Source organism: Protopterus annectens, chromosome 9.part0, assembly GCF_019279795.1.
Source record: "Protopterus annectens isolate FY-2018-M chromosome 9.part0, PAN1.0, whole genome shotgun sequence".
Classification (NCBI taxonomy): Eukaryota; Metazoa; Chordata; order Ceratodontiformes; family Protopteridae; genus Protopterus; species Protopterus annectens.
The window spans coordinates 1,004,990,813-1,005,018,187 of record NC_056743.1 but is presented as its reverse complement, the minus strand read 5'-3'; the positions used below and the strand labels follow the sequence as shown (position 1 = coordinate 1,005,018,187).

At 42.1% G+C, this 27,375-nt stretch overlaps 1 protein-coding gene across 2 annotated transcripts in view; it reads right to left on the bottom strand.

Annotated features, from left to right (window-relative positions):
• PRKAG1 (protein kinase AMP-activated non-catalytic subunit gamma 1) overlaps nucleotides 1-27,375 on the bottom strand; it is a 525,734-nt gene that overhangs the window by 272,199 nt on the left and 226,160 nt on the right. For both annotated transcript variants that reach the window (XM_044083782.1, XM_044083783.1), the window contains exons 3-4: nucleotides 9,011-9,117; nucleotides 8,475-8,556 (exon numbers count right to left, since the gene is read on the bottom strand). In XM_044083782.1, coding sequence (XP_043939717.1) covers nucleotides 8,475-8,556; nucleotides 9,011-9,117 — 189 coding nt within the window. The remainder of the gene's footprint in view (nucleotides 1-8,474; nucleotides 8,557-9,010; nucleotides 9,118-27,375) is intronic.

Here is a 27,375-nt window from a genome sequence, read left to right as displayed (position 1 = left end):
CACTCCTGACATTCTTCTCCACCCACTCCATCCTACCTGTACTCTCTTTTTCACCTGTCTTCCACACTCACCATTACTCTGAACTACTGATCCCAAGTATTTAAACTCATCCACCTTCGTCACCTCCACTCCTTGCATCGTCACCATTCCTCTATCCTCCCTCTCATTCACACACATATATTCTGTCTTAGGCCTGCTGATCTTCATTCTTCTTCTCTCTAGAGCATATATCCATCTCTCCAGGGTCTCCTCCACCTGTTCCCTACTCTCACTACAGATCACAATATCATCTGCAAACATCATAGTCCACGGGGACTCCTGTCCGATCTAGTCCGTCAACCTGTCCATCACCACTGAAAATAAGAAAGCGCTCAGAGCTGATCCTTGATGTAATCCCACCTCCACCTTAAACACATCCGTCACTCCCACTGCAGACCTCACCACTGTCACACTACCCTCGTACATATCCTGTACCACTCTTACATACTTCTCTGACACTCCCGACTTCCTCATACAATACCACAACTCCTCTCTAGGCACCCTGTCATATGCTTTCTCTAAGTCTAGAAAAACACAATGCAACTCCTTCTGAGGTTATGACAGGAAAAACAATGTCACTGAGGTTTCAGTTTAATTTAAAAATAAAGTTACAGCCTTTCCATGTCACTGTAGTACATTATCAGTTTACTTACAGACATGTAAAAGTTTATTAGCAAATGATTATTTTAAATAAAGTCAGGGCAACAAGCAGTGCTATCAGTTTATAATTGTTAAAGAAGCAAATGTTAATCTAAGGACCTGATACTAAATAGAATCAAGAACTTTAGCCACACAACCTTGCACAAGAAAAGAAAATGAGAGGTTTAAAAGGCCTAACTAAAGCAGGCCTTCCGATACCTCATCAGTGAGTGGGACAATAGAGAGTAAAATTTGGCAAGAGCTGTGATGTAGAAGTAGACTGTCTATATGTTTCAGTTATTTCTTCAATGTTTGTTTAAAGTTAAAATGTATCAGTTAAAGCAAGTATGCAAATGTTCCCATACAACCGTACTAGTTTTCAGTTTATCTATGTTCAACCAATACTGACAGAAAAGTTACTAATAGTTTAGTTTCCAGATTATAACATCACCAGTTTTCAGTTATGCTTTTGTGTGTGTTTAGGTAACACTGGCAAAAGATATTCCTTTAGTATTACTTCAGTTAATTTCCAGATTATAACATTTATACACAGCTATTTTACAAGTCCAGTAATGTAAACTTCAGTCAAAATTCAGAAGATGACATTCATACTCAATTATGTGTTCAGTACAGTACAATTCAGTCCAATTTCAGAATATAACTAATACTCAGTTATACATTTCTGCTTCACATTATTCAGTCAGTTTTAAGGGTAAAGTGACAGAATTATTTATAACAGGCTGATTAAAATAAGTTACCTAAAAAACAGGTAGTAATAGTTATTCAATATACTCTAGGCATAACAGGACAGGCTTAATCTGTTAATTAACAGATTATAGTGCACTTTACATAACTACATTAGTCAGAAAGTTAAAACACTAATAGAAAATGCAAAGATATAGATCTAAAACACAGAAAGCATAGGTCTTAGTAAACTATTATAACTCAAATATTTATAGAATATTTCAGACAAAGTTAGTAGGCAGACATCTATCGCACATAAAATTTAAAAAAGGTAAAAATTTACAGACACCAGCTAATACAATATGTGGTAATTATGCTTCAAGACCAGTTATAAAAGTTATCCCTTTACTGCTGATTTCAGTTAATCTTCAGCAAACAGCCATCATCCTTGATAGGCTACACAATAAAAAGAAAATGAACTGAACAGTACAATGTTTAAATATGTAAATCTATGGGCAACAGAAAAAGATTTAATTTGTGCCAAAGTCATGGCCTTAAGATAAACGCAAAAAAAAAATGCATTATCGTATCATTTGACAAAAACACGTCCCCTACTGATTAACACATTAATGGCAACACCCTAAGCACACAGCCTGTGGTGAGAGGCCTGGGTAGACAGGTTGACAACGATCTTACATTTGACCACCATGTAGTGGGCAATGGTCATAAAAGCCTTTTACTTGGTTCATCTCATAAGTAATGGAATTGTATCCAGAAAAAAGGATGGTATTACTTCTCTATACCCCTCTCCCTCATTAGGCCAATAATGGAGTACAATGCCCAGTTTGGTATGTACCTCTCCAAATACCTGCACCAGCTGGAAAGGCCACAGAAATACCTCACAAACAGAATCCATGGCTTCCAACACCTGTCTTATGTGGACAGGCTCAAATCACTATCACTCTATTCAGTATCGTACAGATTGCTTAGAGGTGATCTATGTCTCGGATACAAGGCAATCTTGGACCCTGCCCTACTAGAGATGCTGCATATCTGTAAGACTAACTCCTCGCTCATTACCCACTCAAAAGGCCTAAATCTAATAGGAACATTAAAAGAAAACCTGCTGGGGAGACAGGTTTGTTTCCCAGAGCTGTCCCATCTCTGAAAAAGACTTTCCATACATGTCAAACGGAGCACGTCACTGACACTCTTCAAGTGCAACCTTGATGAGTGGATGAGAACCACAAATTCATCCCAGGGGTTCTACCTGTGTACCCCATACACAGGGGCAACAGGTGCTGACTGAGGGGGATAAACTCTTGGTTAGGCTTGTAAGGGCCCCACGGCCATTAGCCTAGTAACCTCCTATGATCCTATAAGAGAGATATCATGGTACAATAAGGCACCAGTTCATAAGGTAAAAAACATTAGCAGCAGACAGTGTAATTTTACCATTACAGCATACAGAGATGGGGAAGAAAAACAGACATAATTAACCGTTTGTACTCTGTCAAACTTAAAAGACTCACAGAGACAGGTTAAGGATGTGGTATGGCATTTTCTCAATGCTGTTCTGGACCGGCAGAGTTAAAATTAACTGGCCTAATCGGTTTTAGAAACCACAGAATTAAAATACACTGATTTTCAGAATAATGTGCAGGTTTTAGATACAGCACACATACATCAGAACTTAGACTTCAACAGCAGAGTGGAGGGGCAGACGGCCCCCAACTGCAGCCAGAGTGTAGCAGTCGTGCAACCCTTCAGGGATACTGCTGTTTCCTGCCCATGGAGGTACCATGGTATCCTGAATCTGCAGAGCTCCTCTCCCTCTGGTCTGACATCCTTTGAAAGGGCTGCCTTTGCCATGGCTGGCCATTAACATAGGTGGGTCAAACTGCTGACATTTTGACTTTTGGAATCAAGTGAACAAGGTGCTTTTCGGTTCCTGCTATACACTCTTTGTGGAACCTCAAACTTAACTCCAACAGCAGATAATGTCTTTCCACTCTGTTCACACTTCTGTATCCTTTCCTTGACAGAATGCAAAAACATAGATGAACCACCATATAAGGCATTTGTGAAGGAAGCCCTAAAGTTGCCCAAATAATCATACAAGTGCAGCCAAGCATACAGACGCATGGCAATTCCCACCCCAGCTGCTATTCATGATCCATCTACTGTGTTATGCATAAGAAGCATGAAGAGGTTACAAAAGCTTGATAAAGTGGGTACGGTTGTTTCCAGTTGTTTACTAGTGTCAACCATCAGTGGATTCTTCAGAGCAGTTAGGGCTTGCTGAGGCAAACCCCTCTGGAATCTATTCACATATGCGGCAAAGTTCAGAGCCCTCAGCACAAAGGTGCCCAAAATATATGCCTAACTTCCCAGCCTACCCATTACCCTCGATTCTTTACTAGGTGGGTGAATGAAATGGGACTCTTCTGATAATTCTCCTTTGATAACTGCTGTCACAACGATGATGTCCACTATAGTGGATTTAGCCAAAAAATTATGACATTTATTTGGCCTGCATATCTGGTCAGGCTTCCTGGGGAATGCCTCAAAATTGTCTGGCTGCTACCATGACCTCTGAGCCGCTAAATCTACAAGCTTATCAGCCAGGACAACTACCAAGGATGTAGATAGTGTTACACCATAAGCCTAGATTAGAACCCTCTTGGGGGGGTTATTAAGTTTCTTTACGATGCATGAGCTCCAGGATATCGTCAAATGAGACATCCTTTGAAGGTGATAGTGGGGAACCCCCTTCTTGATCTTCCAAGTCAAAACATGAGGTGGGAGACACTGACAGGGAATCTAGATGCTTCCCTTCACACCTCCTCTTTTTTAGTGCATCTGGAATGGCTTAGCTGCTATAGAGCAGAGTGTTTCGGTTCAGCTCCAACTGTTGGCCACCTGAAGAGAAGGTGCAAGCAAGATGGAAAGGGAGTCTCTGTGTGAATCTGATCTTGGGTGAGGCTGAATGTGGGTTCCAGCTGGGGAACAGATAATCTTCCCGAACACCTGGACAGTTGATCCAACCCTGGAATGATCCGAAGACCTCTCTCGAATCAATGGATATGAAACTTCATTTGCAGCTCTGGGACTGAAGCCAGGAGAGAGCACCAAGGGCAAACCCTTTGTTGGGTTTTGATGTGGGGACCGGAATGGAGGAGTTGAAGGCAGACAGCTACAACAACGGCAACAGATCCGAAGCCAGTATCGAAGCTATCAACCCAACTCCTTGGTTATGGGACTGCATTAGCTCCAATGAAATTACGGTTGAAAGAATTGGATCCAGTAGCCTTAGAGTCTAAGCTATGCGAGAAGTAGGATCTGAGGACACCAGTTCCAGAACCACAGAACAAAGAATGGATCTGAAGGCACTCGAACAGAAAAACCTGGGCCAAAGAAGAAATGTAGATCAAGGTAAAGAGAATGGATCTGCCTACTTTCACAGCAGAAGGTGTCCGAATGACTCAATTCCATCTGCGTTTGCAGGAACCAGTGCATCAAATGGTCTAGTTAGGAAGTACCTCTGAAGCTAAAGGACCTGAAGGAATATGATGAAAGTACAGATAAAGACCTGGAAGGAAGGTGCTGTACCAGTTTTGCTTCTAAAGCTTCTTTGTGGGGAATCCAGCAAGAGTATAGGCTCCGATGGAACCAGATTCAACATGGTCAGATCCTGCTAGAGGTATACATGTTAGAATCTTAGCCAAGGAATTTAAGTCTCCGCTACTTCAGTGCTGAAGTCAGAGGGAACAGATCCACTTTCCACTTCCTTGGATCAGAGTCTCAGGATCTGGTATGCTTTTCTGAATGCTTCTTCAGTTTGGTGGTTTCTAGACGGGGAGGAAACAAACCCTTGAATAAATTTCTCTGATCAGAAAGGGCTCTTTGACCAAACCCCTTACATATTTCACAATTTTCCATGAGGTGAGTCACGCCAAGAGAGACTCCGCATTGGCTGTGCCAATCCTGTGGTGGGATTTTGCACCCAAACAAGGTACATTTTTTGAAGCTAGACTGTCCATATCCTCCATGAAAAAGCATTCAAACTCACACAGGACAAGCGGCGAAGAACTAAAAGCAAAATAAATAAATGTTATACAAGGCACACACAAGAGGATAACAGTATAGCAACACAGTAAGACCTTCTGAAGACTTAATACCTATGTTTATATAACTACCTAAACAGAACATCAAAAAACATATCAGTATAAAAATACAAAGGAGTATCACAAGACTAATGTCTACATCTAAAAATATATCTGTATCTAATTCTAACTTTATAACACACGCACAGCAACAACAACTGACAGAAGGGGCTCACAACAGCAAGAAAGAAAAAATTACCAAGTAAAAAATGTCCTTAAGGGCCAACTAACTCTAGAAATATTAATTAAAAAAACTGATGAACAATTACTATTTTATACAAGTATACAGGAAAAGTGAGGTAGCGCACTTTGCTACCAAGATCCATGTCCATTCATAAAGGTTGCAAACGAGATCCTAGGTGGCTTAGGGAATTCATTCATTATGGGAGGGGAAAAAAGTTTGCAGGGGCTCAAGGTTGGAGCACTGATTTTGCCAGATCAGCCTGGATAAGCGGCTCAGAGGACCCATTTTAGAACTGAATGGACTAAATGAATAGGAATCATATTTTAAGAGCAAAGTCAAAACCTGAATGGACTAAGGAGATTTCACCAATATGGATGACTGTAAATAGGGGCATAGAAAACAGGCAAGATAAGGCTGGAATTTATTGGAGAAAATTAGTAAAGGAGCCAAGTTACTGGGAACAAATTACCTAGAGAAGGACATGTAATAGACTGGGATGAGGCCAAGCAGAAGTTTGGTTCGCTGAGTGTTAAGTGAAAGACCGGCTCTGGTAGAGTTAAGTCTAGATAAGAAACTACTGTTAAAAAGGGATAATTAGTACAGAACATAAAATAATGCATAACAAAAAATTGGTCAAGAGAGATTAGCAAACACTGGGAAGTGGAAATCTAAAGGCAGTATACAAAGCACCAATGGGATAACATCCAAATGGTCCCCATGTACGGAACAAAGTCCAGAAGGTTTAGGACTTTTGCTTGGAAGTGTTTGCCAAGTTATTTTTATACCCCAAGCAGACTTCAGAGAATTTTCTTTCAGGTACACAAAAAATGCTGCAGGTGTGATAGTTAAAGTAACTGAAACATGATTTTGGCGGTGTGATTAAGTTGGCAGATTTTAAAAACTCAATAGAGTACTTAGTCATAAACACTAGGAAAGCAAATGGATGTAACGAAGGAAAGGATGACTGAGCTAGGACACAGAATCTGAATTATCTAGACATAGTAAGGTCTTACCAAGTCTAATGCTTTTGGCTGCCAAAAAAGCTATTGCTAGAAAATGGAAATCAAAATCTAATCAACTGTAACTAAAGTGCTGAATATTGTAAATGAGATAAAAGAACTGGAGAGGGGACATTTAGAAACAAATATAAGGGCAAATTACAAAGAAATAAATGGAATTTGTGGGAGCAATACACAGAATAATGTTCAGGAGGAGGAGTGAGGTTTAAGAGATGGTAGAAAAAAGACAAGTTACGTAATGCTGGAGTGAATGATAATTCTCAAAAACAGAACTATTTTCCTGTATCTGGATGCCATACCCTTAGATATACGATGTGCAAATGAAAAAGAGCTTTCTTACAACAGCAGATACATGGTGATCAAGGGACAGTTAGTTGTCAACATAGGTTTCCAGATGCCTACCTACAGTATCATTTTTTTTTGAGAGGGGTGGAGTATGAATGTGACAGTTAAAGGGAGTCACATTTGCCAAAGAATAAGATTATATATTTGTTGACATTCAGTTTCAGTCCTTAGCTTTGGCATCAACTCTTTGGAACAGGCCCTCTTGTAGGACCTATGTAGTCCTCTGGGGAGGTTATGAAAGCATCAAGTTTGCAGTCATCTGCAAACTTGATTAGCCACCATCTCTTAACATTGGTTTTAACATCTAAGAAGTAAATGCCAAAGAGGAGTGGCCCAAGGAGCAAGGTTTGATTCCTAACAGCAATCCATCTTCCTCAGGACTGTCTGTCTTGAAGTAGAGAGGCATACCAGCAGAAAATCATAACATGCTACACGGAACAGATTTTCCTACTATTATCACAGTGAGGGCTTAGCCCTGGCCTACTCTTCCATTAACATACATATGTCTGCTACACCTGCTTGTTTGCCAACATTTCCTACAGTTACATTCTCCCATGAGACAAAACAGTTAAAAGGAAATTCTACACAATACCTCCAAAGTACCTGCCTTCTGTGGCAATGGCATTTAAATTTGTTACTGAAAAGCTGGCTTTTTCTCCTTTTGAGTTTACTGGCACATTCCCTCATTCACAAGGTGTTGGATACCAGCTTCATCCTATTTAGTGTGTGTGGGGGGATCACTGCATATGCTGGAAAGCAATAAGAATAAGGCACATTAACTAGTCTTTGACAGGAAAAAATACCAGTCCATAACAGGACGTGTACACAAGACTGCTAAGTTCACCTGTCTGCATGTTTTTTGGATAAGTAAAGAAGAAGGATAAATCTCAAATTACTTTCCTGGAAGGCTGTGTTTTTGGCAGCAGTGGCTTCATCTAGAAGTATTTCTGAACTGCAGCGCTTAATATATAAAGCACTACACATACTTTATGACTACTAACTTACATTATGCTAACTTTGTAGCAGGGTCTTTTTCAAAAATGTACATACTTCCAGGGTGCTTACCATTTACCAAGTCAGAAAGGAATGCACTTCATATATTTCAAGAAAAAAATGATTTTGTATTGATAAACTGAGCAATGTTCAAATGTGTAAAGTACTATAGTAAGGCAGCATGCTTCTACTCTAAATTTAAGTAATAAAAAACTGAATGATCAAAAATCCAGTACTTTTAGCCATAGCTGTACGATACAACTGTACAAATATCTCATTTTGGAGAGGGTATGGCTAGACTAACATTACAAGTTATTGATAGGCATGTAAAAAGCTAAATTACACATCTGTATCTCATTCATCGATAACATGTTATTTAATTTTTAAAAAGTTGAGACTCCTTACCCACAAACCTCTGTGTTTTACAGTCCCACAGAGGGGCTGCCCTTACTCCATTAGCAACAAGTGCGAAGAATGCCTTTTTTACCTACAAAGAAAATAAAACAGGGAAAAAAATAATTTACTTACTAAGTTAATATAAGGTTTTGGTTGCTATGGATTATTGTGACAATGGTTTAAATGTGTAAGAGTTACAAACTGGAAACTAAGCAATAAGAAAAATGAGAATTACATTGTTGGCCTTTTTATGACAAAAAGTATACTACTAAAAATCCACTCTTCACATTTCAAAGGTCTGAGATATCAGACAGCAACATATCTCCTACTCTGGCAGTCATTCCTACTAAAAAATTAATGCTACTCTAAACGTGATTGATAATGTACTCTTTCAATGAGTAACAGATACAGTAAACACAGCCCAGATCCATTCATTTTTTTTAAATCAGGTAGTTGCTGTTGCAATCTGTTAAAATTATATATGTAATAAGATCATAGATTTGTTGACATACAGTGCTTACAGTGAAAGCAGTACCTATTATTACCTGTAGTGAGGTATCAAAGACTACCAGTTTGGAACTGGTTGGAATGAGGTCATAGCAAGTGTGCGATTTCATGAAACGCGAGTAAACGTCATTACTGGAATCACCACCTGTGAATACAAAGGAAACATGCATGACTAAAGAATACAATATACTGCTGGAACAAAGTACTAATACCAAAAGTTCCCTCCAGGTCTGCACATCCCATAGAATTCATATGTAGGAAAGGTGTAGTGAAACTGCTATTTGTACAAACTAGGCAATGACAGCTGCCAGTTCAGCAAACAATACAGCAGCAGGACATTTGTCACTGGAGTTGGCAATGAGGAAAACCTAAAATTAGGAAAGGAAGCAAATCTTTCCAAGAGCCATTAGTATGGCAACACCACAATACAACTTATTAACAATAAATAACAGATAGATACTTTATCAATTGATGTGTGACAGACACCTCTGCAGTAGGTGATCTGCTACAATTACCTCATGTGCATTCCACAACTTTGAAATGTACAATCCTCCTGTCAGCATACACAATGGTATCAAATAACTCCGAAAGCATGCCAAGCCAATAAGAAAAAAGAGCTGGTGTTGCTCTTACTAGCCACAGCCTATCATGCCAATATTTTAACTCAGCCTGGAGTCCATCCAATTCTGTGCATTCCAAAAAAACGTGTATCCAAACTCCTAACACTCCCTCAGAACATCCCCAGTAAATACAAAGGTGCTTGCACCTTCAATAATTAAAATGTCTTTACTAGATTATCAAACATGGCTATTTCAACCAAAAAGGCTACTTGATCCTGAAGCATTCAAGCCTGGAAGACAGAAAGTTTTGACAAAATAGTTAAATAGAAAAAACTTGTAATCGTGGTTTAAAAATCATGTTGGGCCTTTACGATCTCATATTGATACTTTAGTATAAAAAAAAGACAGACTTCCTCTGTGAAAGGGCAGAAAGTACAGTTTTGTACCTACCATAAATGTAGATGTCCGAGAGGTATGCATCTGCAGTCCTAACATATAACACATAACAGCCCTTCGGTCGGCCGGATTCCAAAGTCTGGGTCTGGCCTCGGCTGATGTCGCACTTCACCCGAAGTCATAGCTGCTGTGAATTGGGTATAAAGGCATCAGCCGACGCCATTTTCCTCAGTGTTTCTTGCCCCAGATGCCAGGTGCCCTCTAGGAAGGCTAAATTTGGATAAATGCAAATGATTCCAAACAGTAGAGAGCAAACAATATAAGCATGTATATACATATATACAAACAAATACACCATAATAGATTCCCCCAGCTAGCTACAAGATGGGCAAATACCCTAGGAGTACCACAGAGGGGAAGGAGGGTGGGTAATCCTGACTGCAGATGCATACCTCTCGGACATCTACATTTATGGTAGGTACAAAACTGTACTATGTCCTTCAAGGATGCATCTGCAGTCCTAACATATGGGTAGAATACCATAGCCAAACTGGGGGAGGAGGCACTAAGATGATTATGGTGTAGTTAAGATCCCTTGCAAAACAGCAGTTGCAAAACCTGCTCGGGATCTGGAGTATAAAGGTAGATTATAATGCTTGGCAAATGTATGCACGGAGCTCCAAGTAGCAGCTTCTAAAATGTCTTTGGTAGCCACTCCTCGTAGGAAAGCTGTAGTAGTGGCTGTAGCCCTTGTGGAGTGAGGTCTGATGTTTTCTGGAGTTGTCTTTCCATGAAAAGAGTAACAAAATCTAATGCAATTTCCTATCCATTTTGAGATTGTCTGTTTTGAAATTGCTTTTCCTTCCATTCTTGTTGCATAGGCTACCAGAAGCTGGTCAGTTTTTCTGTTGGTCTTGGTTCTGTCCAGATAGTAGCGCAATTGCCTGTGCACATCCAAGGTATGTAGTAATCTTTCCCCCCTGTTCTGTGGGTTGGGGAAGAATGCTGGTAGGTGGATTGCTTGGTTCAATGATACCCTGGAGACCACTTTTGGCATAAAAGTAGGGTTAGTTCTCAAGGACACTCTATCCTGATGGAAGATAAGGAAGGGCTGTACTGCCATTAATGCCTGTAATTCAGAAACCCTTCTTGCTGAAGTGATTGCAAGCAGGAAAGCAGTTTTCCAAGATAAGAACTGTAATTCTGCTGTTGCTGCTGGTTCGAAAGGGGGAAGTGTTAACTTTTCCAGCACAAAGTTAAGGTCCCATGTAGGCAAAGGTGGCTTCCTTGGAGGCTTTACATTTTTAATTCCTCTCAGAAACTGCCTGAGTAGAGGATGAGAGAAGACTGGAGGCTCCATGTTGTATTCTGCTGAAATTGCTGATACATGAATCTTAATGGAGGAGTAAGACAGGCTATTGTGGAAAAGTTCTGCTAAGTATTCCAGGATGTTAGCTGTTTGCTAATGATACATTTTCTCCTTTTGCTGCACTCCAAATGAGGTATCTTTTCCATTTGACTGAATAAGTCTTCCTTGTGGAGGGTCTGCGAGCCTCCAGGATAATGTCTTTAACCCTCTGAGATAAATCTGGGTTATTTCATTTTATGTAATATTCCAAGCAGCTAGCTGTAGTGTTTTCAAGTTTGGATGTAGGATCTTGTAGTTGTTCTGTGTTAGCAGTAAAGGAACTAGAGGTAGAGGCCATGCGTGTGTCCGAGACATACTCCTCAGTAGCGGGTACCAATGCTGCCTCGGCCAGTCTGGAGCTATCAGGATGATCCTTGGGTGATCTTCTTTGATCTTCAGTAGCACTTTGTGCATCAAAGGAAGAGGTGGGAATGCATACGCTGTCAGGTTTTCCCAACTGAAGGATAGGGAGTCCACCTTCCAAGCAAGAGGGTGGTATGTCCTTGTGCAGAATTTCCTCAATTGGTGGTTGTGTGGGGATGCGAACAGGTCTATTTCTGGTAGTCCCCATTTCTTTGTAATGGTTTTGAAGATGTCTGGATGCAGCATCCATTCGTGGGCATCCGTGGTAGTTCTGCTTAAGGTGTCTGCTAGTATATTTTCTTTTCCTGGCACAAATTTGGCCTGGAGTTGAATGTTGAGGTTCAGGGCCACATTCCACAGGTCCATTGCCATCCGGCATAGAGGATATGAGTGTGTGCCTCCCTGTTTGTTGATATACCACATGACTGTGGTGTTGTCCGTCCTTATCAGCAAATGACCTTGTTGAAGAAAAGGTCTGAATGTCTGAAGTGCCTGTTTCACTGCCAGCATCTCTTTTTGATTTATGTGAAGGTTCAGCTGGTCTTGTGTCCATAGGCCTTGCATACACTTGTCCACCATGTGTGCCCCCCAGCCTAGGTCTGAGGCGTCCGTGGTGATAGTCTGGCTTGGGTGAGGTTTGTGGAAAGGCAGTCCTCTGTTCAACTGACAGGCCTGAGCCCACCACAGGAATTCTTGTTTCAGGCATGGAATTATTGGAATCTGGGCTTCTAGTCTGTGCTTGTGTTGAGACCATACATTCCTTAGGTACCACTGCAACTTCCTCATATGCAGCCTGGCATGTGGAATCAATATTATGCAGGATGCCATGTAACCCAGGGCTTGCAGGACTTTCCTTGCTGTAAGCTGGTTCTGTGTTGTTAATGCCATGAAATAGAGTGGTAGTTGCTTTTGCTTTTCTGCTGTGAGAAATGCCATCTGATTTGATGTGTCCAGTTCTGCACCCAAGAATGTTATCCTTTGGGATGGTACCAGCCTTGACTTTTTCATGTTGACTGTGTATCCCAGGGCTTGCAGTAGTTGTATAACCTTTTCCAAATCTTTTGTTAATTTGGTCTTGTTGTCCGCTTGTATTAGGCAGTCGTCCAGGTATGGATAAATCTGAATTCCCTGAAGCCTGCAATGAGCAATTACTGATGTCAGGCATTTCGTGAATACTCTGGGCGCAGCAGATAAGCCAAAGGGCAATGCTGAGAATTGATAATGCTCTGATCCTGCAAGAAATCTGAGGTATCTTCTGCAATCTGGTCGTATAGGGACGTGCAGGTATGCCTCCTTGAGATCGAGAGTCACCAGCCAAGACTCCTTGCCCAGCATGGGAAGAAGTTGCTGTAGGGTCAGCATTTTGAATTTTGGAACAATGAGATATGTGTTCAGAGCGGACACGTCGAGAATAGGCCTCCATTGGTTTTCTTTTCTTGGTACCAGGAAAAGTCTGGAGTAAAATCCTTGCCCTTGTTCCATAGGAGGTACCTTTTCTATAGCTCTCATCCTTAGTAGGTGGTTGATTTGTCCTAGAGCGTTTGTTTTTTGGTTTGGTGGTAGGTTTGGCATTCCTCTCTTTTTTGGTAGAGAGTGTGGAAGTGAAACCTGTAGCCTTTGTCTATTGTCTGTAAAATCCATTTGTCTCCTGTAATGTAATGCCAGTTTACGGAAAATAAGGCTAGCTTTCCGCCTAAGGGTGCTTCTAGTTGTTCCCTGGTAGGCGGTATCAGAGTCAAGTCATTGTGTCTGTCCTGTGGAAGTGGTCGTAGCTGGATCTGTGGCAGTACTTCTCTGGTTGTTAGGCTGCCACTGACGTCCCCTGTAGGCACCTCTGGATTGACCTCTGCCTCTTGGGCGCCTATTCCTGCCTCTCAGTGCTCTGGAGGTGTCTGGAAAGGACCAATTCTTCGAAGGCCAATTTCTACTAAACCTCGGAGGCTGGACCTGTAAGAAATCCTTGACTGTTTGGACAGATTTTGCTTTTTCTTCCACCTTCTTTAGCACTTGCTGTGCAGGGGAGCCAAACAAACTTTGTTTCTCCATGGGAGCATCTAGGAGCTTTGACTTTACATGGTCTGGTAAGGATTGCTCTTTTAACCATGCATGCCTTCTGATCACTGTTCCAGTCATAGCTGATCTAAAGGAAGCCTCCAGTGCATCATAGCCGCATTTTAAGGAATGATTACTGACCTGCTGAGTGTTATGTACCAAATCCTGAAGGGACTTACGGTCTATAGGTTCAGGAGAGGACAGTTTTTATTTAGCTGGTCTAACAAAAATTCCTGATACTGAATCATGTGGAATTGACAGTTTAAGGCCCTAGCCGAAAGAGTAGCAGAAGTATAAACTTTTTTACCCCATCACTCTAATGCTCTAGATTCTCTTTCAGAGGGAGGGTTTTTGGCAGAGGCAGCTGCTACAGCTTTGGGGCCCTGTGAAATGGTTTCAGGATCTGCAATAGGAGCCTTATACAAGTGAAAGTGTGTGTCCGGGACCCTGTAATATCTATCGGGCTTGGCAGGGGCCGGGGAAGTGAGTCAGGGCAGTACAGGCATCATTATATGCATCATCAACAACTGTTAGTACTGGAGGAATGGCTAAAGGCCTATGCTGTGGTAAATGTAAAAAGGTCCTTAGCCTTTTCCTTGAATCTGAAAAATCCTGGCCCTGCCATTGAAAATGCTCTCTCATAGCATGTAAGGTTTCCCAAAGAAAATTCCTCAGGAGGAGAGGCAGAAGGAATGGAGTCTTCTGCATCAGAATCCTCATAAGGAGAACATGGGCCTTCTGGAGGATCTGAGTTTTCTGAATCATCCGAGGAATAGTCTGTAGAAACAGGATCCGGGGGCTCTGCTCTAGGCCTCTTCTCTGGAGGGGGTTGAGAGGCCCTGTCTGGATGAGGTTGGGATCCCCTGATCAAAGAAATGAGATCCTCAGCCAGGCTGAGCATTTGGGAACTAGAGGTAGGCCTGTGTGAGGGGGTTTTAGCAGGCAAGGCCTTAGAAGATTTAGCTGCTTTAGCCCTAGAAAAAGCCTTGATAGACATAGATGCAGGGGGCCTAGCAGCTCCACGTGCAGGAGTAGATATGTCTAAAGGAATAGTATCTGATAAATCCTGGGTGCCTGCTACAGCAGGGGTAATTTCAGTAGCAGATTCAGCCATGCTGTGTGAGGCCTCGGCTATCGGAGGCAAGCTTTCGACCGAAGGAAGAACCGAGGACTCTGTTTCAGCTGAAACAGAGACACTCGGGGTTGGCTTAACCGTGGTTTCGGCCGAAACCGCGGACCGCGAGTGTCGGTCCTTTTCCTTATGCTTTTTAGCTAATTGTGAAGTCGGAGTCTCCGACGGCATTTTGTAAGCAAAAGCGGGACCAAAAAACTCCTCTGCAAACTCCGACCGACGTCTAAGTGTCCGTCGGTTGAAGGAAGCACGGGCTAGACAAGCTGATACGTCGTGGTCTGGGCCTAAGCAAGGAAGGCAGTAAGAGTGGAAATCCTTATGAGGTATTTGTTTCCCACAAGTTAAACAATTATTTACTTTTTCTGACATCGGCTGAGGCAAGAAAGAGTGCCCAACGGGGTACTTAGCTTTTTAGAAGTCTTCGGTAGTAGAAATCTCTGGATCTGACCGACCGGTACTTGCGAACAGCTTCTGCTTCGGGCACCGCGCGGCAAGAAAGACTGAGGAAAATGGCGTCGGCTGATGCCTTTATACCCAATTCACAGCAACTATGACGTCAGGTGAAGTGCGACATCAGCCGAGGCCAGACCCAGACTTTGGAATCCGGCCGACCGAAGGGCTGCCTTAGGCAGGACAACCCATATGTTAGGACTGCAGATGCATCCTTGAAGGACATCTCCAAATACCAAGATGGTACTGGCCAATACAGTAAATTCAGATTTAATCATCAGAGATCTAAGCATAAACCAGCAGTTCCGGGAGTGTTTCCTGAAGTAACCCCTTGCAACCCAAGTGTCACTTCCTCTGCCACGAGTGTAAACACCAGCATGGCTTGCTGTTCCAAACTGAGAAACCCTGGGTCCTAGCTAGCCCAAAAAATGAACAGAATTTCAGAGTTGAGCTCAAGCCGAAGGCTCTACTGCACAGATCTCTGCATAACTTGCAAAAATATCCAGAACACCCTGTGATGAACTGGCCACCGACCATTCTAAAGTTTCCTCATCTACATACAGCCTCTCTGCATCCTGCTACTCAAGTCCAACCACCATATGCTTATGTGATTTAGGTAATGACTCAAATGGAGTTTCTTTAAAAAAACAAACAAAAAAAAAAAAAAAACATCTTTTTAAATGATGTATGACATAAGCAATCATACATTTATATAAATGAAAACAACCCACACTGACAGTTTTAATTGCAAACACTACACATCACAAACCATACTGACATAACTGTAGTTCCAAACACTATAAATCATCTACAATCCAACCAGTCACTGTCAAACACCACATAGCTCAATCAAATCCTGCTCTCCCCTAAACCCAGTCCCTCCTCTGCATGCACGGTTCCCACAATACCCATCTCTTCCTATGTAATTTGCTCCCACCCTCCTCCAAAGACCCCAACTCCAGTTGTTCAATCCCCGACACTATTACTCACTACTTCTAGTAAAGATGGTTTAGACTTTGATTTCCATTTTCTAGTAATTGCTTTTTGGCAGCAACTACAATGAGACTTAGCAAGTCTACGCAGCTCATATTCCACATCACAGTCCAAAAAATAATTTCCTTAGTTACAGCAATTCACTCACTCATCATGGCTGACAGAGCAATCTGCAAGAAATCTTTAAAGTCTATCATCTCAATACACTCCCAGAAAACATGCTGCCAGCCACCTCTTCCTTCCCTACCACACTTCCAATACCCACAGTCTACCTGAGGAAAAATTCTCTGGAGTCCACTTAGAGTACAAAAACACCTATGTAAACACTTCCAAGCAAAGACTCTAAGTCTTCTAAACCTTGTTGCATACCTGGGAGATACACCCCCCCCCCGCCATTGTAATCCCACCTCCCCCGATTGACTCATGCAGTTATAATGGAACATTTTTTATGCTCCACCAATTATTCCTTTAACAGCAGCTTCTGATCTAGACTGTACAAAAAAAACTCCACTACTGCTTCCCTCCCCTTAAGATCCCCCCATTTATTTCCCTTTGCCTACACTCAGACATCAATCCCCAGCAGGCAGGGCAATCTCCAGCCTGCAGTCCAAATAAACCCCTGGCCCCTTCTTATTCCACTACCTTCCCCAAATTATTTTCTCCCAACACCCTGGTTCTCCTACTAATTTCCTCCAATAAATTCCAGCCCCCTCCTGCCTACCATCTGCATCCCTATCTGCAGTCATCCGCACCAGCAGGATCTCCCCCCTCTACTCCTGAATTGCCTAGTTATTAGAATACCTCCTGCCACCCTAATAATATAACTCTTTACATGGCCATTGTTATTCTCCCCAAGGACTTGCATCCAAAATCCCAGTCTGTCCTTGCTTCCCAAGCCTCCCCCATGTTTCATCATCCCTTTCCACTTTGAATTAAAGGTTTCTCCTTGTGCTATGTATAGCAGCCTTAACTGTGTAGCTCTGAAATACCCCTTCAAATCAGGTAATCCAAATCCTCCTTGTTTAATTGGAAGAATCATCTTATCCCAACTTGATCCTTGCAGTCTTCCCCTCCCAGATAAAACCCTTCAACTCTTTATTAAATTGCTATCCACAACTTCTCCTCTGGTTGATAAAAATATGCCTGATCTGTGCATAATACTAAAGGGACTAAAAACATTTTAACTGCTTGTATCTTGCTATCCGTATTACAAAGTTTCCAATTTATCAGTTTTTGCATCATCTTTTTAGTCTCTTCTCATGTATACTTAGTTGCCACACCAGAATCCTTTTTAATCCTACCTTTCAAATGTCAAGCTTTTCACAGAATGTCCAGATTTTTGCCTCAATATTTCTGGTCCGTACTCATAAAATGCCAATTTTCTGACAAATTACTGGCAAATCACAGAGAGCTGAAGTCCAAAAATAATGACAGACATTTGAATTTCAGACATCATACTCTTCAAGAAAATTCATGCTAACATAAAACCTGTTACTCTATCAACGTTCTACGTTTGTAAGAGCAATCTTTAAAAGCCTTTGTCCCTCTATTATTTACAGCTTGGTCCAGATTTCTTATTCTAACAGGTTGAGAAGTACGTTTTTAAATCAATACTCCTCTAAGTATTTCATTTTATCATGTCCCCTTAAATATGCATATTGCTGAACCAATGTGTGTGGGTACATAATTTACAGCTACTGCCTTTGTTTTAACTTCATTAATTTTGTATCCCAAAAATATATCAAATTGCCTCAAAATGTTCCACAAAGTACAGTTTTGTACCTACCATAAATGTAGATGTCCGATAGGCATGCATCTGCAGTCCTTACAAATGGGTTGTCCTGTCGTCAGGCAGCCCTTCGGTCGGCCAGATTCCAAAGTCTGGGTCTGGCCTCGGCTGGTGTCGCACTTCACCCGACGTCATAGCGGCAGTTCTTCGGGTATAAAGGCAGCAGCCGACGCCATTTTCCTCAGTGTTTCTTGCCCCAGATGCCAGGTGCTCTCTAGGAAGGCTAAATTTGGATAAATGCAAATGGTTCCAAATAGTAGAGAGCAAACAAAAAATAAGCATGTATGTACATATATACAAACAAATACACCATAATAGATTCCCCAGCTAGCTACAAGATGGGCAAATACCCTAGGAGTACCACAGAGGGAAGGAGGGTGGTAATCCTGACTGCAGATGCATGCCTATCGGACATCTACATTTATGGTAGGTACAAAACTGTACTATGTCCTTCAAGGATGCATCTGCAGTCCTTACAAATGGGTAGAATACCATAGCCAAACTGGGGGAGGAGGAGAAATAAGATTATGGTGTAGTTAAGATCCCTTGCAAAACAGCAGTGGCAAAACCTGCTCGGGATCTGGAGTATAAAGGTAAATTATAATGCTTGGCAAATGTATGCACGGAGCTCCAAGTAGCAGCCTCTAAAATGTCTTTGGTAGCCACTCCTCGTAAAAAAGCTGTGGTAGTGGCTGTAGCCCTTGTAGAGTGAGGCCTGATGTTTTCTGGAGTTTTCTTCCCATGGTAGGAGTAACAAAATCTAATGCAATTTCCTATCCACTTAGAGATTGACTGTTTTGAAATTGCTTTTCCTTCCATACCTGTTGCATATGCTACCAGTAGCTGGTCAGTTTTTCTATTGCTCTTGGTCCTGTCCAGGTAGTAGCGTAATTGTCTATGTACATCCAAGGTATGCAACAGTCTTTCTCCCCTGTTCTGTGGGTTGGGGAAGAATGTAGGTAGGTGGATTGCTTGATTTAAGGATACCCTGGAGACCACCTTTGGCATAAAAGTAGGATTAGTTCTCATGGACACTATCTTGATGGAAGATCAGGAAGGGCTGTACTGCCATTAATGCCTGTAGCTCAGATACCCTTCTTGCTAAAGTGATTGCAAGCAGGAAAGCAGTTTTCCATGATAAGTACTGTAATTCTGCTGTTGCTGCTGGCTCAAAAGGAGGGAGTGTCAACTTTTCTAGCACAAAGTTCAAGTCCCATGCTGGCAATGGTGGCTTCCTAGGTGGTTTTACATTTTTAATTCCTCTCAGAAACTGTCTGAGCAGAGGATGTGAGAAGACTGGAGGATCCAAGTTGTATTCTGCTGAAATAGCTGATGCATGAATCTTAATGGAAGATTAGGACAGGCCGTTGTGGAAGAGCTCTGCCAAGTATTCCAGGATGTTAGCCATGTTTACCAGTGACACATTCTCTCCTTTTGCAGTACTCCAAATGAGATATCTTTTCCATTTTTCTGAATAATTTTTTCTTGTTGAGGGTCTGCGAGCCTCCAAGATAATGTCTTTAACCCTTTGAGATAAATCTGGGTTTTTTGGTCTTATGCAATGCTCCAGGCAGCCAGCTGCAGTGTTTTCAGGTTTGGATGCAGGGTTTTGAAGTTGTTCTGTGTTAACAGCAAGAGAACTAGGGGCAGAGGCCATATTTGTTCCCAAGACATACTCCTCAGTAATGGGTACCAATGTTGCCTTGGCCAGTCTGGAGCTATCAGGATGATCCTTGGATGGTCTTCTTTGATCTTCAATAGCACCTTGTGCCTCAAAGGAAGAGGTGGGAATGCATATGTTGTCAGTTTTTTTCAACTGAAAGATAGGGAGTCCACTTTCCAAGCAAGTGGGTGGAACGTCCTTGTGCCGAATTTTTTCAGTTGGTGATTGAGTGGGGATGCAAATAAGTCTATTTCTGGTAGTCCCCATTTCCCTGTAATGGTTCTGAAGATGTCCGGATGTAGCATCCATTCGTGGGCATCCGTGGTAGCTCTGCTTAGGATGTCTGCTAGTATATTTTCTTTTCCTGGCACAAAAATTGCTTGTAACTGAATGTTGAAGCTCAGGGCCACATTCCAGAGGTCCATTGCCATCCGGCATAGAGGGTATGAATGTGTGCCTCCCTGTTTGTTGATGTACCACATAACTGTGGTGTTGTCCGTCCTTATCAGCAGTTGACCCTGTCGAAGAAATGGTCTGAATGCCTGAATTGCCAGTTTTACTGTCAGCATTTCCTTTTGATTTATGTGTAGGTGCAGCTGGTCTTGAGTCCATAACTGAGACCATAAATTCCTTAGGTACCACTGTAACTTTCTCATATGTAGTCTGGCATGTGGAATCAATATTATGCAGGATGCCATGTAACCGAGGGCTTGCAGGACTTTTCTTGCTGTTAGCTGGTTCTGCTTTGTTAATGCCGTGAAGTAGAGAGGAAGTTGCTCCTGTTTTTCTACTGTCAGGAATGCCATTTGCTTTGATGTGTCTAGATCTGCACCCAAGAAGGTTATCCTTTGGGATGGTATCAGCCTTGACTTTTTTATATTGACTGTGTATCCCAGGGCTTGTAGTAGATGAATGACCCTTTCCAAATCTTTTGTTAATTTGTTTTTGTTGTCCGCTTGTAACAGGCAGTCGTCCAGGTAAGGGTAAATTTGAATTCCCTGAAGCCTGCAATGAGCAATTACTGATGCCAGGCATTTCGTGAATACTCTGGGCAGTAGATAAGCCAAAGGGCAATGCTGAGAATTGATAATGCTCTGATCCTGCAAGAAATCTGAGGTATCTTCTGCAATCTGGTCGTATCGGGACGTGCAGGTATGCCTCCTTGAGATCTAGAGCTACCAGCCAAGACTCCTTGCCCAGCATGGGAAGAAGCTGCTGTAGGGTCAGCATTTTGAATTTTGGAACAATGAGGTATGTGTTTAAAGCGGACAGGTCGAGAATAGGTCTCCATTGGTTTTCTTTTCTTGGTACCAGGAAGAGTCTGGAGTAAAATCCTTGCCCTTGTTCCATAGATGGTACCCTTTCTACAGCTCTCATCCTTAGTAAGTGAGTTATTTGTTGTAGAGCTTCTGTCTTCTGATTTGGAGGTAGGTTTGGCATTCCTCTCTTCCTTGGTAGAGTATGGAAGTGAAACCTGTAACCTTGGTCTATTGTCTGTAAAATCCATTTGTCTCCTGTGAAGTAATGCCAGTTTACTGAAAATAAGGCTAGCTTCCCGCCTAAGGGTGCTTCTAGTTGTTCCCTGGTAGGTGGTGCCAGAGCCAAGTCACTGTGATTGTCCTGTGGAAGTGGTGGCGGCTGGATCTGTGGTTGTACCTCGCTGGTTGTTAGCCTGCCATTGACGTCCCCTGTAGGCACCTCTGGATTGACCCCTGCCTCTTGAGCGCCTATTTCTGCCTCTCGGAGCTCTGGAGGTGTCTGGAAAGGACCAATTCTTGGAAGGCCAGTTCCTGCTAAACCTTGGAGGCTGGACTTGCAAGAAATCCTTGACTGTCTGGACAGATTTTGCTTTCTCTTCCACCTTCTTCAGCACTTACTGTGCAGGGGAGCCAAACAAATTGAGCTTATCCATGGGAGCATCTAGGAGCTTTGATTTAACATGGTCTGGTAAGGACTGCTCTTTTAACCATGCATGTCTTCTGATCACTGTGCCAGTCATGGCTGATCTAAAGGAAGCCTCCAGTGCATCATAGCCGCATTTTAATGAATGATTACTGACCTGCTGAATGTTATGTACCATTTCCTGAACAGATTTTTTGTCTAATGGTTCATCAGAGGACAGATTTTCAGTTAACTGATCTAACATAAATTCCTGATACTGAATCATGTGGAACTGACAGTTCAAGGCTCTAGCTGAAAGAGTAGCAGAAGTGTAAACTTTTTTACCCCATCTCTCTAAGGCCCTAGATTCCCTTTCATAGGGGAGGGGGTTTTTGGCAGAGGTAGCTGCTACAGCCTTGGGTCCCTGGGAGATAGTTTCGGGATCTGCAAGAGGGGCCTTATACAAATGATAATGTGTGTCCGGAACCCTGTAGTATCTATCGGGCTTAGCAGGGGCCAGAGGAGAGAATCAGGAGCAGTACAAGCATCATTAAATGCATCATCCACAACAGTAAGTACTGGAGGAATGGCTAAAGGCCTATGCTGTGGCAAATGCAGAAAGGTTCTAAGCCTTTTCCTAGAGTCTGTAAAATCCTGGCCCTGCCATTGAAATTGTTCCCTCATAGCAAGCAAGGTTTCCCCAAAGGAAAATTCCTCAGGCGGAGAGGCAGAAGGAATGGACTCTTCTGCATCAGAGTCCTCATAAGGTGAAAAAGGGCCCTCTGGAGGGTTAGAATTATCTGATTCATCAGAGGAGTTATCTGTAGAAACTGGCTCAGGGGGCTCTGCTGTAGGCCTCTTCTCTGGAGGTGGGTGAGAGGCCCTGTCTGGGTGAGGTTGGGATCCCCGGATCAAAGAAATGAGATCCTCTGCAAGACTAAGCATTTGTGAACTAGAGCTAGGCCTGTGTGAGGGGGTCTTAGCAGGCACAGTTTTGGTAGATTTTGCTGCTTTAGCCCTGGCAAAGGCCTTAATCGACATAGAAGCAGGTGGCCTAGCAGCTCCATTTGTGAACTAGCGCTAGGCCTGTGTGAGGGGGTCTTAGCAGGCACAGTTTTGGTAGATTTTGCTGCTTTAGCCCTGTCAAGGGCCTTAATCAACATAGATGCAGGTGGCCTAGCAGCTCCACGTGCAGGGGTAGAAATATCCAAGGGGATAGTAACAGATAAATCCTGTGAACCTGCAAGAGCGGGTGGTATTTCAGAAGCCGATTCCACCATGCTGGATGAGGCCTCGGTAGGAGGAACGCTTTCAGCCGAAGGAAGAACCGTGGACTCGGTTTCAGCCGAAACCGAGACACTCGCGGTTGGCTTAACCGCGGTTTCGGCCGAAACCGCGGACCGCGAGTGTCGGTCCTTTTCCTTGCGCTTTTTAGAAATTATGAGTCGGAGGATCCGACGGCATAATGTAAGCAAAATCAGAGCCGAAAAACTCCTCAGCAAATTCCGACCGGCGTCTAAGCGTCCGCCGGTTGAAAGAAGCACAGGCTAGACAAGCTGCTACGTCGTGGTCTGGGCCTAGACAAGGTAAGCAGTAAGAGTGGAAATCTTTATGAGGTATTTGTTTCCCACAAGTTAAACAGTTATTCACTTTTTCTGACATCGGCTGAGGCAAGAAAGAGTCCCCAACGGGGTACTTAGCTTTTTTTGAAGTCTTTGGTAGCTTTTTTGAAGTCTTCGGTAGTAGTAATCTCTGGTTCTGACCGACCGGCACTTGCGAACAGCTTCTGCTTTGGGCGCCAGGCGGCAAGAAAGACTGAGGAAAATGGCGTCGGCTGCTGCCTTTATACCCGAAGAACTGCCGCTATGACGTCGGGTGAAGTGTGACACCAGCCGAGGCCAGACCCAGACTTTGGAATCTGGCCGACCGAAGGGCTGCCTGACGACAGGACAACCCATTTGTAAGGACTGCAGATGCATCCTTGAAGGACATCAGTGAAACGTCCTTTCCTGGTTTTATCAGGTATACAATACTATCATTTGCAAATACTGCTAGCTTTTCTTGATTACCATACCAATTACATCCTTGAATTTCTGAGTCTCTTGTTTTCTTTGCCAAAGTTTCTAAATATGCTGCAAACAACAAACAGGAAAGAGGACATCCTTGGCTGGCACCTTTGCTCAAACAAAAATTATCAGAGAGGAACCTGCCCACTTTAAATTTTGCCACAGTTCCCTCATGTATCCTCCTAATCAACCTTATAATTTTAAAATAAATATACTACAGTTACCATGGCACAGTAAATGTCAGAAAACTAACTGAACATTAAAATAAAATGATAAAACAGATGTGAAGTATGTAATAGTATCTGAGGAAGTTTCAAACTACTGAGATGAAAGCACTTACTGGAGACGTATATATATTTTTATGACTTTTTGGCTTATTAAAGTGCATTTTTAATCTTCACTTGTGAATGGGCCTTTGATAATGCATGCATTTTGTGGATTTAATTGAACGGGACATACGGGGTGAACCGTTTGGAACCGTGGGGAACACAGACTCTTTTTATTCTCTTAAAACCTGTTCTTGGATACAGCCAAGAGCCTTAATCCAGTCAATCCCCTATGCAAGAATGAGAAAATGTTTTTAAAAAGACTTTTCTTATCTTTTTTTTTTATATACGGATTCTGCAGTGTCTACATTTCTTAAAACTGAACAAGAAGAGAAGGAAAAAATGGGGGCACTTGTTTACTTTACCATTCCCATTACACTTAAAAATAACAGACATTTTTACTTTACATCATGCAGGTATCATGCACTATACAAATATTACTGTTAAGAACAAAGTTCGTTTTACTTACAGTTAACCCTTTCCTTTCTCTTTCCCTCTCCTAAGGACAGCATATGCTTTAGAGTCCCCTACAAGTTTAACAAAGTCAAAAAAGTTGAATATTTCCAGGTTTCTTGTTCTGTCATGTTTCACAAACATAATTAATGCTTTATACCATCACATTTATTTGTCAATTTCCGAGTTGCTGGTTTTATTCCTGTTTATCTCCATCTCCAAAATCCAGTCTCCGCTTCCTTTTCAATGTACTCTTGGTTCTACTAGTCAGCTCTTACATTATCAGTGTACCATGTGCAGCTTCAAACCATATGTCAGTAACTGCAGAGATGTCCACATTCTCCAAGGTGAGGGAGAGCTTGGAGCGAGTGGACCTTCTTGTTTAGACTTCTTGCATAGAGCAGTAACAACTTTAGATTTCCTTAGGTAGATTTTGCTATGTTGGAATGTTTGTCAACTTGGCATTGCCTAAAAAAATGCTCTGTGGGGGAGGACAATGTTTTAGCCAATATTCGAAAGCCTAGAGGGGACTAGTGAAGACTGCCTTTAGCAAAGCAACATGGTTTTGTTAACCATGTCCTCCCATCTTGAAAAATGTTTTATACCCCCTAGAATGACACCAAAAACTAAACCAAGTCCTTGATTTTCCTTTTGTATCATGGCATCATCCTTGCTGAAGGCAGAATGTTGCTCAACACTATGCACATAGCCTATGACATATAGTCCAAAAGCTCTATGATGTCTCTCTTCACATAATTCAGGTAGGTATGTCTCAGGTCATTACACCTACATGGACTATGACTGAAACATAGTGGTACCTGTGGTGGAATGATTTGAGTGTATGTGTAACTTGGCAGACCATGGCTCTTAATAGGTAACTGACCATTATTTTCTCCTTGTTCAGCTCGGTGAGTGGGACATCTGTATGTCTTGGAATGGAGCCCTCTATTAATAGAGTCCTGGGTAGTGTATTAGCTTGCCTTATGGGCTTGCTAGTTGAAGCAACACTGGGTGTGGCTGTATGTCCAGAACTGGGAGTCGTTTCTGTAAAGTGCTTTTGGGTTTGCAAAGGATATTTTTTGCAGGTGGACTGTCCAGGAAGATTTTGAGGTTTGGGAAGACTGCATTTAACTGCCTCAGCATAAGTAGGTCTATGTATTGGGTGCATACTGTGTGTGGTGGGTGTAACGTGTGTATGAATTTTGCCTCCACAGACACTGTGTAAGTGAACATCAGACAATTGTTACATCCTCTCAATATACCCATATCCACCTAACTGGCTGCGGAGAAATTGGGAAAGTGCATACACAGGATGTCAGGTCCTTTACTGTACGAGTTTCATGGGTGCAGTGCATGACAGGTTAATAATGGGCTCACTAAGGATGCTTTTGGGGCTAGAAACGAGACTAGGCTATATAATACTAAATTCAAGGGGCAGTGCTTCTCAACACACAAACTAGCTGCTCTAGGCTATTCAATGCACAAAGTAGTTGCTCTACACTCACCAAATTATCGGTACAGATTCAGAAGTGGCTTAATAGGGAAAATGTGGTTTCTAGGTTTGTGCATCTATACAAGTTACTACTAACCATTGCTGCACAACAGGTAGTGGCACACAAATGTGCCAAATTTATACTGGCACTTAGAACACAGGAAAGTAGATTGTAAGCCCTCTGACCAATAATACAGACGCACTTAGCTTTCATGTGTTTCCAAAGACAGACAGACCAGGCCACCACCTACTGCCACGACATGAGCTACACAAGTCCTCAAATTAAAATCACAAGACAGATTGCTTGAAAGTGTAATGCTATGATGGAAACAACTTAAAAAAAAAAACCTGGACAAGGAGATTTTCAGTATTAGGGACCTATAAAATTATTTAAAATGCAAAACAAAAAATAAAGTAGAAGCAATCAAATAGTTAACTGGAGCGCAAAACAATAAAATAAAAATCTCTGATCTGCTAAGGATGGAGCACGACTAATTCAGGACCTTCACAAAGTGAGGTTCCAAGCGGATGGAAGCTCTGTGAAAATGGGAGACAATTTGTAGCAAAGGAGATTTCTGCCAACATCAATACTAGATTGCTGTGTAGGCACCAAGTAATATAAATCTATGGGAAACAATGGGTGAGAAAAATTCTTAAATAGCTTGAACAACAGACAACAGCAATGAAAAAGTGCTGAAGGAGGGACTTTGGAAGTCAGATTACCCATAAGAGGCAGAAGTCAAAATAAAGTCTTTTAAAACTACAACAGGAAAAAAGTGGGAGGGTTTGGGAAAAATTAAAGTTGCAAGAAAGGTCAACGATCTAGGTAGGTAGGGCAGAATTTCAGAAACTCTACCTTAATGTCTCAATGGGTGCTGGAGCAGACACAAACAGGGGAAAAACAGCAACAAAGTAAAGAGAAAGGCACTTGAATGCATCTTTAAGCATGTAAACTATAAGCAAAATATAAAACACTAGCAGCAAAACTGGAATAGTAACGTCTGTAAAAGCACCAAAGTACCAGTTCTAGAGCAGAATTTACAATGCTGCCACTAGTGCAATTCTACCACAGTCTAAGGCACCAGACTACGCAGAAATTTAATAGCAACACTGTTTATGGGAAAAAAATGCAATAACAAATGACAAAATGGGGCTCAAATTTGCCAGTTCACAGGTCTGCCACAACTGTGAATGAAACTACAAGACTAAATACTTAGACGAGGTTCAAAATAAAAAACCTAGCATTTACAAATATTTCTACCTATGGAGATAGAAGCGCAGTATAATGCATAAATGATGCCAAGATCTCACAGCATAATGTATAAATGATGCCAAGATCTCACAGTAATTTACAATTTTCCCACAACTGTAAATGAAGC